This window comes from Lynx canadensis, chromosome B2 (assembly GCF_007474595.2).
Source record: "Lynx canadensis isolate LIC74 chromosome B2, mLynCan4.pri.v2, whole genome shotgun sequence".
NCBI classification, from domain to species: domain Eukaryota; kingdom Metazoa; phylum Chordata; class Mammalia; order Carnivora; family Felidae; genus Lynx; species Lynx canadensis.
Genome location: NC_044307.1, coordinates 71,953,896 through 71,973,402, shown reverse-complemented (window position 1 = coordinate 71,973,402; position 19,507 = coordinate 71,953,896). Strand labels below are relative to the sequence as shown.

The 19,507-nt window shown below is 37.6% G+C and overlaps 1 protein-coding gene across 2 annotated transcripts in view; it reads left to right on the top strand.

Moving 5' to 3' along the window:
* LCA5 (lebercilin LCA5) overlaps positions 1–19,507 on the top strand; it is a 58,633-nt gene that overhangs the window by 29,198 nt on the left and 9,928 nt on the right. For both annotated transcript variants that reach the window (XM_030315887.1, XM_030315886.1), the window contains exon 3: positions 12,552–12,689. In XM_030315887.1, the coding sequence (XP_030171747.1) occupies positions 12,552–12,689 (138 nt within the window). The remainder of the gene's footprint in view (positions 1–12,551; positions 12,690–19,507) is intronic.

Below are 19,507 nucleotides of genomic sequence, written 5' to 3'. Positions count from 1 at the left end.
AGTTATAGATTGATTCAGATCTTGTATTTCTTTTCACTTTTAGTAATTTATATTTTTCTGAAAAATTATTCATTTTATTTCATATCTTGCATTTGTTGGCATTAGGTTTTTCATAGTGTTTATGATTTTTAAAATATATTATTTTTGTATCTATATGCTCCATTTTTATTTCTAAAGTAATGAATATGTATTTCTTCTTTCACTTGATATAGCCTGCCAAAAAATTTAGCATTTTTTAGAGACTTACTTTTAGGTTCAGAGTTGAACTTAAAACATGTTCAGGGTTGTTTTACCTTTCTAGTGAATTTTTTTATCATTAATAACTCCTCATCTCTTTCTAATAATGCTTCTTGTCATAAAGCCTTTTTGGTCTACACCACTGGTTTTTCTTTTTTGGGTAATATTTTTGCCTAATGCATTTTTTTTCTTTCTTGGGTGTGTGTTAATGTTTTATCTGTGCTGGTACAATATTTATATATTTTTAAAAAGAATCTAATAACATAAGACCATCCTTTTCAACATTATCCATTTACATTTGTTGTGATTTAGTGTGATATTTGGATTTACATGAGTTCTCTTTGTTTTCTTTTATTGAAGTACAGTTGATACACAGTATTACATTAGTTTCAGGTGTATAACAATAGTGATTCCACAACCCTATGCTCACCACAAGTGTAGCTACCATTAGCCACCTAAGAATGCTATTATAATACCATTGACTAGATTCCTTATGCTGTACCTTTTCTCCCCGTGACTTAATTCATTTCATAACTGGAAGCCTATACTTCCCACTCCAATTCACCCATTTTGCCCATCTGCTACACCACTCCCCTCTAGCAACCACCAGTTTGTTTTCTGTATTTATGGGTCTATTTCTGCTTTTTATTTATTTTGTTTTTCACATTTCACATATAATTAAAATCATAGGGTATTTCTTTGATTTATTTTACCTGGCATAATACCCTCTAGGTCCATCCATGTGATCACAGATGTCAAGATCTCACCCTTTTTATGGCTGAGTAATACTCTATTGTGTATATATACCACATCTTCTTTATCCATTCATCTGTCGATGTATACTAGAGTTGCTTCCATATCTTGGTTTTTTTTTTTTTTTTAATTTTTTTTAACGTTTATTTATTTTTGAGACAGAGAGAGACAGAGCATGAACAGGGGAGGGGCAGAGAGAGAGAGGGAGACACAGAATCCCAAACAGGCTCCAGGATCCGAGCCGTCAACACAGAGCCCGATGCGGGGCTCGAACTCACGGACTGCAAGATCATGACCTGAGCCAAAGTCGGACGCTCAACCGACTGAGCCACCCAGGCGCCATATCTTGGCTTTTTTAAGTAATGCTGCAGTAAACAGGGGTACATATATCTTTTCAAATTAGTGTTTTAATTTGTTTTGGATAAGTAGTAGAATTATTCAATCATATGGTATTTCTATTTTTAATTTTTTGAGGTACCTCCATACTATTTTCTACAGTGGTTGCACCAATTTACATTTCCAGCAACAGGCGCATACAGGTTGCTTTTTTCTATATCCTTGCCAACACTTGTTATTTCTTAACTTTTTGATTCTAGTCATTCTGACAGGTGTAAGATGATATCTCATTGTGGTTTTGATTTGCATTTCCTTTATGATAAAGGATGTTGAGCAGTTTTTCATGGGTCTGTTAGCTGTCTGTATATCTTCTTTGGGAAAAGTCTGTTTGGGTTCTCTACCCATTTTAACCTGATTTGTTTTTGTGGTGTTGAATTTTATAAGTTCTTTATGTATTTTAGATATTAACCCCTCATCAGATATATTATTTGCAAATATTGTCTCCCATTTAGTAGGTAGCCTTTTCATTTTGTTGGTTCCCTTCTCTGTGCAAAAGCTTTTTATTTTGTTGTAGGCACAGTAGTTTATTTTTGCTTGTGTTTCCTTTGCTTGAAGAGATATATCTAAAGAGATGTTACTGCCTGTGTTATCTTCTAGGAGTTTTATGGTTTCAAGTCCCACATTTAGCTCTTTAATCCATTGTGAATTTATTTTAAGAAAGTGGTCTAGTTTTCCCAGCACTATTTATTGAACAGACTGTGTTTTCCTCATTGAATGTCCTTGCCTTCTTTATTGTAGGTTAAGTGGCCGTATAAGTGTGGGTTTATTTCTAAGCTCTATCCTCTTCCATTAATCCATGTATCTATTTTTGTGCCAGTACCATACTGTTTTGTTTACTATATTTTGTAGCATTTCTTGAAAACTGTGATTGTGATGCTTTTAGCTTTGTTTTTTGTTTGTTTGTTTGTTTGTTTTCCCTCAAGATTGGTGGACTATTCAGGATCTTTTGTGGTTTCATACAAACTTTAGGATTATTTTAGCTCTGTGAAAAAAATGCTGTTGGCATTTTAGTAGAAGTTGCATTGAATCTTTAGATTGTTTGGGGTAGAATAGCCATTTTAACAGTATTCTTTCAATCCGTGAGCATGGAATACTTTTCCATTTGTTTGTGTCATCTTTATTTTATAAGTGTTTTATAGTTTCCAAAGCACTGGTCTTTCACTTCCCTGATTAAATTTATTTCCAGGTATTTTACTTTATGTTTTTAGTGCATGATTGTAAAGGGATTTTTTTTTAATGTTTGTTTTTGAGAGAGAGAGAGAGAGAGAGAGAGAGAGTGTGAGTGGGAGAGGGGTAGAGAGAGAGGGAGACACAGAATCTGAAACAGGCTCTAGGCTCTGAGTTGTCAGCACAGAGCCTGACGTGGGGCTCAGACTCTTGGAGTGTGAGATCATGACCTGAGCCTAAGTTGGACGCTTAACTGACTGAGACACCCAGGGGTCCCAAAGGGATGGTTTTCTTAATTTCTTTTACAGCTACTTCTTTATTAGTGTATAGAAACGTGACCAATTTCGGGGCGCCTGGGTGGCTCAGTCGGTTAAGCGGCTGACTTCGGCTCAGGTCATGATCTCGTGGTCCGTGAGTTTGAGCCCCGCGTCGGGCTCTGTGCTGACAGCTCAGAGCCTGGAGCCTGTTTCAGATTCTGTGTCTCCCTCTCTCTGACCCTCCCCCATTCATGCTCTGTCTCTCTCTGTCTCAAAAATAAATAAACGTTAAAAAAAAATTTAAAAAAAAGAAAGAAACGTGACCAATTTCTGTGAATTTTGTATCCTGCAACTTTACTGAACTCATTTATAACTTCTAATGGTTTTGTGTGTGTGTGTGTGTGTGTGTGTGTGGAATCCGTGGGGTGGGGTTTTTTTATGTATAGTATCATCATGTCCTCTGTAAATAGTGACTTTTTTCTTACCAATCCAGATGCCTTTTATTTCATTATGTTTGATTCCTGTGGCTAAGACTTCCAGTACTATGTTGAATAAACATGGTGAGAGTGAACATCCTTGTTTTGTTCATGTTCTTAGAGGAGAATTTCTCAGTTTTTTACCATTGAGTATGATGTTAGCTGTGAGTTTATATGGCCTTTATTATGTTGGGGTGTGTTCCCTCTAAACCCATTTTGTTGATAGTTTTAATCATGAATTGGTGCTGAATTTTGTCAATTTTTTTTTTTTTTTTTGCATTTTGAGATGATCATATGATTTTTATCCTTGGTTTTCTTGATGTGGTTTATTTGCAAATATTGAACCATCTTTGCATTACTGTAATAAACGCCACTTGTTTGTGGTGATGGTCCTATTAATGTATTATTAAATTAGGTTTCCTGATATTTTGTTGAAGATTACTAAGGATTTGTTGATGTATTTGGAAGCTTTATTTCCTCTTTTATTTTTTGGATTAGTTTGATAGGTGTTAACTCTTTTTAATGTTTGGTATAATTCACCTGTGAATCCATCTGGTCCTGGACTTTTGCTTGTTGGGAGTTTTTTTATTACCAGATCAATTTTATTACTAGTAATTTGTGTGTTCAGATTTTGTTTGTTCCTGATTCAGTTTTGGGAGATTGTGTGTTTGTAGCAATTTATCCATTTCTTTTAGGTGGTCCAATTTGCTGGCATATAATTTTTCCTACTGTTGTATTATAATCCTTTGTATTCTGTGGTGTCTGTTGTTACTTCTTTCATTTCTGATTTTACATATTTGGATCTTTTGTCTTATTCTGATGAAAGTTTTATCAATTCATTTTATGTTTTCAAAGAACTAGTTCTTGATTCATGGATCTGTGTTTTTTTTTTAGTTTGTTTATTTTTTGTTTTGTTTTGTCTCTAGTCTCTATCTCATTTATTTCTATTCTGATCTTTATTATTTCTTTTCCTCTACTTTCCTGGCTTTGAGTTTTATTTGTTCTTTTTCTAGTTCCCTTAGGTGTAGGGTTAGATTGATTCTTTGAGATTTTTCTTGTTTCTTGAGATAGGCATTATCACTATAAATTTCCCTCTTTCATCTGGTTTTGTTGCATGCCAAAGATTTTGGAACATTGAAATTTCATTTTCATTTGTCTGCATATATTTTTTTATTTTCTCTTTGACTTTTTGGTCGACCCATTGGATGTTTTGTAGCATTTTGTTTATCCTTCATGTGTTTGTGCATTTTCCATTCTGTTCCTTAGATTAATGTTTAGTTTCATACTGTTGTGGTCGGAAAAGGATGCATGATAGGATTTCAGTCTTCTTAAATTTATTGAGAAATTGTTTTGTGGCTTAACATGTACTGTCCTGAAGAGTGTTCATTTATACTTGAAAAGAACGTGTACTCTGTTGTTTTGTATGGAATGTTTTATATGTTATGTCCATCTGATCTATTGTATCATTCAGAGACATTATTTACCCTTTGATTTTCTGCCTGGATGATATCCATTGATGTAAGTGGGGTAATAAAATTACCTACTATTATTGTATTACTATCAATTTCTCCCTTAATGTCTTAATATTTCCTTCATATATTTAGATATTTACAATGTTTACATCCTTTTGTTGGAGTCACCCCTTTATTATTTACAATGTTTACATCCTTTTGTTGGAGTCACCCCTTTATTATTTATGTAATGCCCTTCTTTTGGCCTTATTATACTCTGTTTTAAATTCTATTTTGTCTGATAGAAGTATTGCCACCCCACTTTTTCTTTTGCTTCTCTTTGTATCATATCTTTTTTCAGTGCTTTCACTTTCAGTCCATATGTGTTTTAGGAGTGAAGTGAGTCTCTTTTAGACAGCATATAGATGGATTCTGGTTTTTTATTCCTGCTTGCCCTCTCCCATATCATTTGAGTGGAGCATTTAGACCCTTTATATTTAAAGTAATCATCAATAGTTATGTACTTATTGCCATTTTATTAATTGTTTCTGGTTGTTTTGTTTGTTATCTTCTCTTCACTTTTTTCTTGTGATTGATATCTTTCTGTAGTGTTATGCTTGGCTTTATTTTTTTGTGTATATTACAGGTTTTGGGTTTGTGTTACTATGAGGTTCATTTATAACATATTAAGTGTATAGCAGTTTATATTAAGTTGATGGCCCCTTAAGTTTAAACACATTCTAAGAGAAATCTTTTTTTACCCCCTCTTCCATTTGTTATATTTTATACCCTTTTATTCATAATTTTTAATTTTACCTCGAATATAGATTTTTCTTTTCCACTTAAAGAAGTCCCTTTAAAATTTCCTTTAAGGCCAGTTTAGTGGTGACAAACTCCTTTAATTTTTGTTTGTCTGAAAAACTACTCTCTCCTTCTATTCTGAATGATATCCTTGCTCATTGGAGCATTTTTATTTGTAATTTTTTTCCTTTTAGCACTCTGAATATATCAGCCACTCCCTTATAGCCTTTAATGTTTCTGTTGAAAAATCAGCTGATAGCCTTATGGGGTTTCCCTCGTATGTAACTTTTGCTTCTCTCTTGCTGCCTTTAAAATTCTCTCTTTAATCTTTGACATTTAATTTTTATGTGTCTTGGTGTGAACCCCCTTGGGCTACCTTGTTTGGAACAATCTGTGCTCCTGAATTTGGATGTCTATTTCCTTACCCAGGTTAGGAAAACTTAGAGCTATTGTTTTTTCAAGTAAATTTTCTGCCCTTTTCACTGTTCTCCTTCTGGGAACCATATAATGCAAATGTCCGCTTGGTGTTGTCCATGAGATCATGTAAGCTATACTAACTTTTTGAATGCATTTTTCTTTTTGTTCTTTAGCTTGGGTGCTTTCTGTAACCCTGTCTTTCAGATTGCTATTCCAGTCTTCTGTGTCTGCTAATCTATTGATTACACTAGAAGGAATTTTCATTTCTTTATGTATTACTCAACTCTGGTTCTAATTTATATTTTTTATCTCATTGTTGAAGTTCTCACTGCGTTCTTCCATTCTTCAGTCCAGTGTGGACATCTTTATGATCATTACTTTGAATTCTTTACTAGCTAAATGGGTTTATCTGTTTCATTTAGTCCTTTATCTGAGGTTTTTGTCTTGTTCTTTCATTTGTAGTATATTTCTGTGTCTCTTCATTTCCTTGACTTTGTTTCTGTCAATTAGGCAGAATAGCTACTTCTCTTAAACTTAAAGGAGTGGTCTTATATATGGTCACATCCTGTGTAGACTGTCTGTCCCTGGTACTTTAGGTTAGCTGGCTGAAGCTGTATCAGCATGGGCTGTGGTTCTTAGGACACTTGAGCTGGGCCTGCCCTAGGATGGCCAGAGCTGAAGTGGGTATAAGCCAGGTCAGTCCTGGGTCTCCCCATGTAGAGAGCACCCTGGAAGGATAGCCAAAGTTTTGTAGCTGCAAGCTGTGAGAATCCAAGGGCTTTCCTCACAGAGGGTGGCCTGGCATGATAGCTGAATCTGAAGTGGGTGCTAACTGGGGTGTTTTGGGACTCTCCCTGTGGGCCAGCCAGGAGATCCTCCTCAGGGGCACTCTGGTAGTGCGGCTGAAGCCGAGGTTGGGCACAGGTAAGTTTCAGCAGAAACTTTACAGGCCAGAAGGCAGTGGCACGATACATTCAAAGTACTGGGGTGTCAGGGTAGCTCAGTTGGTTAAGCATCCAACTCTTGATTTCCACTCAGATCATGATCTCAGGGTTCATGAGCATGAGCCCCACCTCAGGCTGTGCACTGACAAGGCAGAGTCTTCTTGGGATTCTCTCTCTCCCCTTCCCCTGCTTGTACACACACTCTAAATAGATAGATAGATAGATAGATAGATAGATAGATAGATAGATAGATAAAACTTTTTTTTTTTTTTTAAAGTGCTGAAAGGTTGGGGCGCCTGGGTGGCTCAGTCGGTTAGGAGTCCGACTTCGGCTCAGGTCACGATCTCACGGTCCGTGAGTTCGAGCCCCGCGTCGGGCTCTGGGCTGATGGCTCAGAGCCTGGAGCCTGCTTCCGATTCTGTGTCTCCCTCTCTCTCTGCCCCTCCCCCGTTCATGCTCTGTCTCTCTCTGTCTCAAAAATAAATAAAAAACATTAAAAAAAAATTAAAAAAAAAATAATAAAGTGCTGAAAGGTTATCTGGCAAGGTTATCATTAAGGATTGAAGGAGAGGGAAAGAGTTTTCCAGACAAACAAAAGTTAAAGGAGTTCATTACCACTAAAATGCCCTTACAGGAAATGTTAAATTAAGTGGAAAAGAAAAGCCATAATTAGAAGAACATTATAAAAGGAAAAGATTTCATGAGTAAAAGCAAACACACAGCAAAGGGAATAGAGCAGATCACTTACGAAGCTGGTATGAAGATTGTAAGACAAAAATAGCAAAATTAATTTTAACTAAAATATTAGATAGGGATAAAATTAGATAAGGGGACACACAAAATAGAAAGATGTAAAATATGACAACATAAACATTAAACATGGAGGGAGGAATAAAAATGAAGTTCTTTTAGAATGTGTTTGAACCTAAGTGACCATCAACTTAAGACTGGTATATACTTAGCATGTTATAAAAAGAACCTTATGGTAACCACAAATCTGAAACCTATAATAGATATACAAAAAAATGAAGAAAAAGCAAGGGAAACAAAACACTAATAAAGGCAGTCATCCATCCAAAGGAAAGAGAGCAAAAGAAAAAAGAACACAGAAGAACTACAAAAACAAGCAGAAGACAGTTAACAAAATGGCATAAGTATATATGTATTAATGATTACTTTGAATGTAAATGGCTTGAATGCTCAAAAGACATTGTGGTGGGGGTGGAGGGAGGGTTGGGAGGAATGGATAAAAAACAAGACCCCTCTATATGCTGTCTACAAGAGAGTCAAGTCATATCTAAAGACAGACTGAAAGTGGAGAAAGGGAAAAAGATAATTCCATGCAAATGGAAGTGAATATAAAAAAACTGGGGTACCAATACTTAGACAAAATAGAATTTAAGACAGACTATGTTAAGAGACAAAGAAGGGCATTACGTAATAATATAGGGGTTAATCCAAGAAGAAGACACAACAATTGTCATTATCTATGCACCCATCATTGGAGCATATACTTATGGACATAAATGGAGAAATTGACAGTAAAGTAATAATAGGTGGGGATTTTAACACCCCACTTATATCAATGGATATATCATCTAGGCAGAAAATCAGTGCCTGCTGACACATTAGACCAGATGGACTTAACATTCCATCCAAAAACAGAATACACATTCAAGTACACATGAAACATTATTCAGGAAAGATCACATTATGCTACAAAACTAGTCTCAATAAATTTAAGAAGGTTGAATTCATGTCATGCATCCATTTCTAGCCACAATGGTATGAAGCTAGAAATCAATCACAACAAAAGAATATGAAAAAAACACAAACATGGAAGCTAAACAACATGCTATGAAACAACCAAGAGGTCAACAAAGAAATCAAAGAGGAAGTAAATATAGAGAAACAGCTTAACAATGTTCCAAAATCTTTGGGATGTAGCAAAAGCAGGTATAAGAGGGAAATGTATAGTGATAAAGGCCTACCTTACGAAACGAGGAAAATCTTAAATAAATAGTATACCTAAAAGAACTAGGAAAAGAAGAATAAACAAAGCCCAAAGCCAGTAAAAGGAAGAAAGTAATAAAGATCGGAGCAAAAATAAATGAAATAGAGACTTAAAGAAAAAATAGAAAAGATCAGTGAACCAAGACCTGGCTCTTTGAAAAAAAGAAGTAAATTTGATAAAGCTGTAGCCAGATACATCAAGAAAAAGAGAGAGGACCTAAATAAATAAAACCAGGAATGAAAGAGAAGTAACAACTGATACCACAAAAATACAAAGGATTTTAAGAGACTAGTATGAAAAATTATATGCCAACAAATTGGACAACCTAGGAGAAATGGATAAATTCCTAGAAACATACCATCTTCTAACACTGAATCAGGAAGACATAGAAAATCTGAATAGACTGATGACCAATAACAAAATTTAAAAACTCAACATACTGGGGCGCCTGGGTGGCTCGGTTGGTTGAGAGACCGACTTCAGCTCAGGTCATGATCTCATGGTTTGTGAGTTCGAGCCCTGTGTCGGGCTCTGTGCTGACTGCTCAGAGCCTGGAGCCTGCTTCTGATTCTGTGTCTCTCTCTACCCCTCCCCCACTCACGCTTGGTTTCTCTCACTCTCTCAAAAATAAAGAAAAAAGAAAAAAAGAATTAAAAAAAAAAACAAAAAACTCTCAACATACAAAAGCCAGGGCCAGATGAATTCACAGGTGAATTCTCACCAAACATTTGAAGAAAAGTTAATACCTATTTTTCTCAAACTTCCAAAAAATAGAAGAGGAAGGAAAGCTTCCAGATACATTCTACAAGGTCAGTATTACCTTGATATCAAAATAAGACAAAGACATTACAAGAAAAGAAAACTACAGGCCAGTATCCATCATGAATCTAGATGCAAAAATCCTCAATAAAATATTAGCAAACTGCATTCAACAAAATTTTTAAAAAAATTATTCACCATGATCAAGGATCATGGATTTATTCTAGGATACCAGGGCAATCCTGTATTCACAATTCAATCAACATGATACACCACTTTAAACAAAAGTGATGGATAAAAATCATATAGTCATGTCAACAGCTGCAGAAAAACGCATTTGATAAAATTCAACATCCATTCATAACAAAAACTCTCAAAGTAGGTGTAGAGGGAACATACCTCAATATAATAAAGGCCATATATGACAAATTTACAGCTAAAATCATACTCAGTGGAGAGAAACAGAGCTTTAAGATCAGTAAAAAGACAAGATGGTCTTGTTCTTGCCACTTTTATGCAATATAGTACTAGAAGACCTAGGCACAGCAATTGGACAAAAAATGAAAGGCATTCAAACTGACAAGAAACAAGTTAAACTTGTCACTGTTTGCAGATGACATGGTACCATATGTAGAAAACGTGACTCTACCAATAACTGTTAGAATAAATGAATTCAGTGAAGTTGCAGGATACAAAATTAATATGCAGAAGTTAGTTGTGTTTCTATACACTAATAATGAAGTAGCAGAAAGCAAAATTTAAAATTAACATAGGGGTGGAAAGAGAGAGGCAAACCATAAAACAGACTCTTGAGGGATGCTGGAGGGATGCTGGAGGGGAGTTGGGCAGGGGATGGGTTAAATAGGTAATAGGGACTAAGGGGGGCAGAAATAGATCTGTAAAGACAGAGATCAAACTGATGATCATTGCCAGAGGGGAGAGTGGTGATAAGATGGGCAAAATGAGTTAGTTGGAGGTACAGCCTTCCAGTGTGGAATAAATAAGTCACGGGAATAAAAAGTACTAAGAAGTACAGCATAGAGATTATAGTCAATGGTATTGTAATAGCATTGTAGAGTGAGATGTTAGCTCTAGTTGTGGTGAGCACATCATAAGGGAGAGAGTTGTGGAATCACTATGTTGTACACCTGAAACTAATGTAACATTGTGTGCCAACTATACTTCACTAAAAAATTAAAACTTAAAAAATGTCACTTTGCAGAAATACTTTTTTATATGTACTCTCCCCTACCTCTCTAGTTTTTGGAAACAGATTTTAGATATCCGGTTGTTTTATTCATAAATATTTCAGCTTGTATCTTTCTGAAATATAACGACCTTTAAAACAATGCCATCATCCAGTACCAAGAATGACATCTAAAAAATGAACAGCTTTAATATCTTCAAATATCTAGTTAGTATTCAAGTTCTCAATTGTTCTTTAGTTATTTAAAGACTTTAAGCCATCCATGGGGGGTCTGGGTGGCTCAGTTGGTTGAGCATCTGACTTCGCCTGAGGTCATGATCTCACAGTTCATGAGTTTGAGCCCCCCATCGGGCTCTGTGCTGATGCCTCAGAGCCTGGAGCCTGCTTCAGATTCTGTGTCTCCCTCTTTCTCTGCCCCTCCCCCGCTCATGCTCTGTCTCTATCTCTCTCAAAAATAAACATTAAAAAAAAATTTAAAGACTTTAAGCCATCCCTAGGGACGAGAAGATCTACATATCTAACAGTACTGATAAAATCAGGGACTTTGAAATAAAAGGCATATGAAAAAAATACATACAATTAAAAAAAAAAAAACAGCTGACAGACTGGAAAGAAAAAGTGTGGTAACAGAGTGGCGGGAGGTGTGTGCTTACCGCCTGATGCTTTGGCTGTGCCCATTGCCAGTAGGGGATCCTTGAGTTGTGGAGGGGGAGGTGTTTCCCAGAGGTTCATGGATGATGTCTTGTCAGAATCATGGGGCCTCCAGCAGGAAACAGCATTCCTTCAGTTCTCTTTGCCTCCTTCCCTTTCCTTTCCCTCCCCACAGTCACTGTGGTCTCTCCTCAGAGAGAGTGAGTCCCGCCAGCTGCAGCACATGTGGCCAGGCAGATGACCACCTACCACCTTTACCTTCTGCCTCCTCTGCCAGAAGGTCATATGGGCCTGCCACCACCTCTGCCACCTATACCACCGGCCCTGGCTCCACAGCCTCCTCTGATGTATAGTTGAGCCACTTTCAGGCACAGAGATGGATGGCTCCCTCAGGTGTCCTGATGTGCCGTGCGGAAGTCTTTTGGTTCAGTTATGGATACTTGCTTTGTGGATCCGATTAGCTGTAAATTGAAAGGTGGAGAAGAAAAGAAAAAGAAACATCATACCACCATGATGTTGATGTCACTTAAAAGAAAATATTTTAACCTGAATCTTTTCACAGACTTTATGGAAAATGTTTGAAGACCATGGAAATGACTAGTATTTTTATCTAGAAATAATTTGCAAGGTAATTTCTGCACCTCGAATAGTGCCGTGTAATATTATGCAGCTGTATATATTTGCCTGAACTCTGATTCCCAAATATCCGTGTTTCTCATCATATCTTTGGCTGAATTTGCAACCAACATAAATGACTATTCATGTACGCTTCAGACAAATGCTTAAGAATTTATTTACAAGTCGTTGTAAAAAGCAAAAAAGGACTACCAGGTTAAGGACCTTATTAAATTGTTGGTAGATCTGTTTGCCAGTTATTTTATGTTCATGAACACTAAGTGCAGCCTGATTTGTAAGTCTTGTATGGTACCACTAGAAACATTATTTCAGTGCTAAGTGCAGTGTTTTACTCTTCAGTTATTTTCGAGTATAATTTTTTTATATGTTTATATACACATCGTAGGAACTATCCAAAAACCTTGAGCTGAGTACCAACAGTTTCCAGCGACAGTTGCTTGCTGAAAGGAAAAGGGCATATGAAGCTCAGGATGAAAATAAAGTTCTTCAAAAGGAGCTGCAACAACTGTATCACAAATTAAAAGTAAGTATTTAATTTAAATATATATATATATATATATATATATATATATATATATATATATTAGTTGAAAACACAATATTTTAGGAGGAGATCCAACCTGGTGGAGAAGTAGGGGGACTCAAAGTTCCCTCATCCCTCAAACACAGCAGTGTTGAGGCCAAAAGACTTGAATTCCAAGAGTCCGGGCTGCAGAATGACAAAACATCCTGGGGACCCACGGGGAAAACCTGGCGGGTCATAGTTGCATGATTGCAAACTGGGAGAGATAAAACAGGCCACATAGGCATGGATGGGAGAGCTCCCCTTCTGTGGAGAGACAAAGGGAAGAGAAAGAGAGTCTGAGGAAGCATAGGACTATATCTGGACAAGAGAAAAACCACAGACTGGGATGGAGAAAGATCCAAACTCTAACTGTAGGACTTCCTCTGGACTGGGGGCTGGCTGCCCAGTTTGCGCGTGTGGAGAGGACGGGAGCCAGCCCCTGGCTTGGTAACTAGTTCAGAGGCACAGTCCATGGTGGGAGAAAGCTATCCCCTCCTTGTATTGCTGTGGGAAGAAGGTATATAACCGTTTCAAAGGACAAAGATTGCCTGCACCCATCAGCCAGAGACCACTTATCGGTGGCATGGAGCAGTACTTCCCCAGAACTAGGGCATGCAGAGCAGAAGCCTTTAAGATGTCGGGATTTAAATCCCAGCAGAGTGCCAGGGAGGCATGAGAGTCGGCGGAGTGGGACAAACCGCGCATGTGGCACTGAGGTGGTGCAGAGCAGCACTTCCCCGGAACTGGGGTGCATGGAGCAGGACTGTTTAAAACGTCAGGATTTAAATCCCAACCAAGCGCCAGGTTGGCGCGGGAGTCAGCAGAGTGGGACAAACTGCCTCGTTCACGCCTGTGGCACTGCGAGGATGGCCTGAACGGAATGGTTTGGGACACCCAGTCCATGGAGGAGAGACTGGGGTGTTGCCATTTTTCTCCCCATCACCAACAAGGGGGGCTTCAGGGAATGGACAATGGGCCCACAGTGTAGGCTTGACCTGCCTACGCCAAACCACACCCCTCTGCACCTGGTAACTTCGTATCTACTGGAGCAGGATTGATGCTGTGGAACCAGACAGCCCCTCCTCCAGACCAGCGCTTCAACCGGTTCCAAGGCACCCAGCGGTTTTGCATTTTCTGATTTAATTCTTAGACAATTCTTAGTACATATACAGATTCTTTTCTTCCTTTTCTCTTTCTTATTTCTTCCTCTAGTCTGGTTATTCTGGTTGTTGGTTTGTTTAAGCAGACATATTTAATCTATTCTCTTTATACCTGCGCCTCCTGGCAGGTATACCTCTTTATACCTCTTCCCCCCTCCTCCCCCCCCCCCCCCCCCCAGATTAACCCATAGAGTTTCTCTGCCTGGTCAGTTTTTTTCTTTTTCCCTGCCCCTGTCATCTCTCTTTTTGTTTGGGATAAGGCCTCTTCCATCAACAATGCCACCACCTTTTGTTTTGCTGTAGCTGGTGTTTTTTTTGTTTTTCTGTTTTTTTGTTTGTTTGTTTGTTTTATTTTCCAGGGCTACTTGAATGAAAAAAAGCAAAGCACACCTGGTGGAGGATCCAAAACATCACTACGAGTAGGGAGATAAAGAACCAGAGTCACAACAACAGAGAGCAAGTAACACACTCCAAAATACACCTCCTGAAGGGCCAGGCCCTGGGCAATGTATGACCCCTCTTTAATATAGTAGTGCTCGTGGGTGCAGGACACATAACAAGCTTTTAAAACATAAGGGACAGAAAACTAGCCAAAATGACAAAACGGAAGAATTCTCCTCAAAAGAAATTCCAGGAAGAAATGACAGCTAAAGAATTGATCAAAACAAATATAAACAATATAACTAAACAAGAATTTAGAGTAATAGTCATAAGATTAGTTTATTTTGCACCTCATTTACGGCATTTTTTAATTCATCATGACTATTTTTTAGTTCTTTGATCTCTGCAGCAATGGATTCTCTGCTGTCTTCTAATCTTTTTTCAAGCCCAGCGATTAGAGGCAGTGACAGTGAGGATTGAAGAGGCAGAGGGGAGAATAAGTGAAATTGAAGATAAAATTATGGAAAAAAGATGAAGCTGAGAAAAAGAGAGATAAAAAAATTCTGGACCATGAGGGGAGAATCAGAGAACTAAATGATTCAATGAAATGGAATAATAACTGTATCATAGGAATTCCAGAAGAGACAAAGAGAGAAAGGGGAAGAAGGTGTACTTGAACAAATCATAGCTGAGAACTTCCCCAATCTGGGGAAGGAAACAGACATTGAAATCCAGGAAGTGCAGAGAACTCCCTTCAGACATGACTTGAATTGATCTTCTGCACAACATATAATGAAACTGGTAAAATACAAAGATAAAGAGGGAATTCTGAAAGAAGCTGGGGATATGCGGGCCTTAACCTACAAGGGTAGACATATAAGGGTAGTAGCAGACCTATCTACTGAAACTTGGCAGGCCAGAAAGGAGTGGCAGGAAATTTTCAATGTGCTGAATAGGAAAAATATGCAGCCAAGAACCCTTTATCCAGCAAGCGTGTCATTCAGAATAGGAGAGAGAAAGATTTTCCCAGACAAACAAAAACTGAAGGAATTCATCACCACTAAATCAGCCCTACAAGAGATCTTAAGAGGGACTCTGTGAGTGGAATGTTGCAATGACCACAACGGGCCAGAGACCGCACTACAAGCATGAAACCTACAGATAACACAATGGCTCTAAATCCATATCTTTCAGTAATAACACTGAATGTGAATGGACTAAATATTGCAATCAAAAGACATAGGGTATTAGAATGGATTAAAAAGAAAACACCCATCTATTTGCTGTCTACAAGAGACCCATTTTAGGCCTGAGGACACCTTCAGATTGAAAGTGAGGGGATGGAGAACCATCTATCATGCTACTGAAAATCAAAAGAAAGCTGGAGTAGCCATACTTATATCAGACACACTAGATTTTCAACTAAAGGTTGTAACAAGAGATGAAGAATGGCATTATATCATAATTGGGGGTCTAATCATCAAGAAAACTAACAATTATAAATGTTTATGCACTGAATCTGGAAGCACCCAAATATATAAAACAATCACAAACATAAGCAATCTTATTGGTAAGAGTGTGGTAATTGCAGGGGACTTAATACTCCACTTACAACAGTGGACAGATCATCCAGACAGAATATCAATAAGAAACATGAATGATACACTGGACCAGATGGACTTGGCAGATACATTCAGAACTTTTCATCCTAAAGCAGCAGAATATACATTCCTCTAGAGTGCACATGGAACATTCTCCAAGATAGATGACATACTGGGTTACAAAACAGCCCTCAATAAATACAAAAGAATTGAGATCATACCATGCACATTTTCATTTTTTTTTTCAATGTATGAAATTTATTGTCAAATTGGTTTCCATACAACACCCAGTACTCATCCCAAAAGGTGCCCTCCTCAATACCCATCACCCACCCTCCCCTCCCTCCCACCCCCCATCAACCCTCAGTTTGTTCTCTGTTTTTAACAGTCTCTTATGCTTTGGCTCTCTCCCACTCTAACCTCTTTTTTTTTTTTCCCCTTCCCCTCCCCCATGGGTTTCTGTTAAGTTTCTCAAGATCCACATAAGAGTGAAACCATATGGTATCTGTCTTTCTCTGTATGGCTTATTTCACTTAGCATCACACTCTCCAGTTCCATCCACGTTGCTACAAAAGGCCATGCACATTTTCAGATCACAATGCTATGAAACTTGAAATTAACCACAGGAAAAAGTTTAGAAAGCCTCCAAATGCATGGAGGTTAAAGAACATCCTACTAAAGAATGAATGGGTCAACCAGGCAATTAAAGGTGACACTAAAAAATATATGGAAACAAATGAAAATGAAAACACAACAATTCAAACCCTTTGGGATGCAGTAAAGGCAGTCCTAAGAGGAAAATAGATTGCAATCCAGGCCTATCTCAAGAAACAAGAAAAATTCCAAATACAAAATCTAACAGCACACCTGAAGGAACTAGAAGCAGAACAACAAAGAAACCCCAAGGCCAGCAGAAGAAGAGAAATAATAAAGATTAGAGCAGAAATAAACAATATAGAATCCAAAAAAACAGTAGAACAGATCAGTGAAACTAAGAGCTGGTTTTTTTGGAGATCAAACAAACAAACAAAACAAAATTAATAACTCCCTAACTAGACTTCTCAAAAAGAAAAGAGAGAGGACCCAAATAGATAAGATCATGAAGGAAAATGGATTTATCACAACCATCCCTCAGAAATACAAGTAATTATCAGAGAATACTATGAAAAATTATATGCCAACAAACTGGACAACCTGGAAGAAATGGACAAATTCCTAGACACCCACACACTACCAAAACTCAAACGGGAAGAAATAGAAAATTTGAACAGGCCCGTAACTAGTGAAGAAATTGGATCAGTTATCAAAAATCTCCCAACAAATAAGAGTCCTGGGCCAGATGGCTTCCCAGGGGAATTCTACCAGATATTTAAAACAGAATAAATACCTATCCTTCTCAAGCTGTTCCAAAAAATGGAAATGGAAGGAAAACTTCCAGACTCATTCTATGAAGCCAGCATTACCTTGGTTCCCAAACCACACCCCACAAAAAAGAATTATAGGCCAATATCTCTTATGAACATGGATGCAGAAATTCTCAACAAGATACTAGCAAATCGAATTCAACAGCATATAAAAAGAATTATTCACCATGATCAAGTGAGATTCATTCTTGGGGTGTAGGGCTGGTTCAGTATTTGCAAGTCAATCAATGTGATACATCACATTAATAAAAGAAAGGATAAGAACCATATGATCCTGTCAATAGATGCAGAAAAAGCATTTGACAAAATACAGCATCCTTTCTTAATAAAAACCCTCAAGAAAGTTGGGAAAGAAGGAACGTACCTAAACATTATAAAAGCCATATATGCAAAGCCCACAGCTAATATAATCCTCAATGGGGAACAACTGAGAGCTTCTCCCTAAGATCAGGAACATGACAGGGATGTCCACTCTCACCACTCCTGTTTACCAAGTGTTGGAAGTCCTAGCGAAAGCAATCATACAACAAAAGGAAATAAAAGGCATCAAAGTTGGCAAAGAAGAAGTCAAACTTTCACTTTTTGCAGACGACATGATACTCTACGTGGAAAACCTGAAAGACTCCACAAAAAGGCTGCTAGAACTGATCCATGAATTCAGCAAAGTTGCAGGGTACAAAATCAATGTACAGAAATCAGTTGCATTTTTATACACCAATAATGAAGCAACAGAAAGAGAAATCAAGAAATTGATCCCATTTACAATTGCACCAAGAACCATAAAACACCTAGGAATAAACCTAACCAAATATATAAAAGATCTGTATGCTGAAAACTATAGAAAGCTTATGAAAGAAATTGAAGAAGACACAAAGAAATGGAAAAACATTCCATGCTCATGGATTGGAAGAATGAATATTATTAAAACGTTAATACTACCCAAAGCAATCTACACATTCAATGCAATCCCAACCAAAATCGCACCAGCATTCTTCTCAAAGCTAGAACAAACAATCCTAAAATTTGTATGGAACCACAAAAGACCCCGAATAGCCAAAGGAATTTTGAAGAAGAAGACCAAAGCAGGAGGCATCACAATCCCAGACTTTAGTCTCTACTACAAAGCTGTAATCATCAAGACAGTATGATATTGGCACAAAAACAGACACATAGACCAGTAGAATAGAATAGAGACTCCAGAATTGGACCCACAAAAGTATGGCCAACTAATCTTTGACAAAGCAGGAAAGAATACTCAATGGAAAAAAGACAGTCTCTTTAACAAATGGTGCTGGAAGAACTGGACAGCAACATGCAAAGAATGGAACTGGTACACCATACACAAGAATAATCTCAAAATGGATGAAAGACCGAAATGTGAGACAGGAAACCATCAAAACCCTAGAGGAGAAAGCCGGCAACAACGTCTTTGACCTCAACTGCAGCAATTCTTGCTTGATACATCTCCAAAGGCAAGGGAATTAAAAGCAAAAATGAACTGTTGGGACCTCATCAAGATAAATAGCTTCTGCACTGCAGTGGAAACAATCAGAAAACTAAAAGGCAACTGACAGAATGGGAAAAGGTATTTGCAAATGACATATCGGACAAAGGGCTAGTATCCAAAATCTATAAAGAACTTATGAAACTCAACACCTGAAAAACAAACAGTCCAGTGAAGAAATGGGCAGAAGACATTAATAGGCACTTTTCAAAGATGACATCCAGATGGCTAACAGACATGAAAAAATGTTCAACTTCACTCATCATTAGGGAAATACAAATCAAAGCCACACTGAGATACTACCTCACACCGGTCAGAGTGGTTAAAATTAACAACTCAGGAAACAACACATGCTGGCGAGGTTGTGGAGAAAAGGGAACCCTCTTGCACTGTTGGGAATGCAAACTGGTGCAGCCACTCAGGAAAACAGTGTGGAGGTTCCTCAAAAAATTAAAAATAGAACTGCCCTATGACCGAGCAATAGCACCACTAGGAATTTATCCAAAGGATACAGTTCGTAGGAGTGCTAATTCATAGGGGCTGTTTATAGCAGCACTTTCAACACTAGCCAAATTATGGAAAGAGCCTAAATGTCCATTAACTGATAAATGGATAAAGAAGACGTGGTTTATATATACAATGGAATACTACTTGGCAATGAGAAAGAATGAAATCATCCCATTTGCAGCAACATGGATGGAACTAG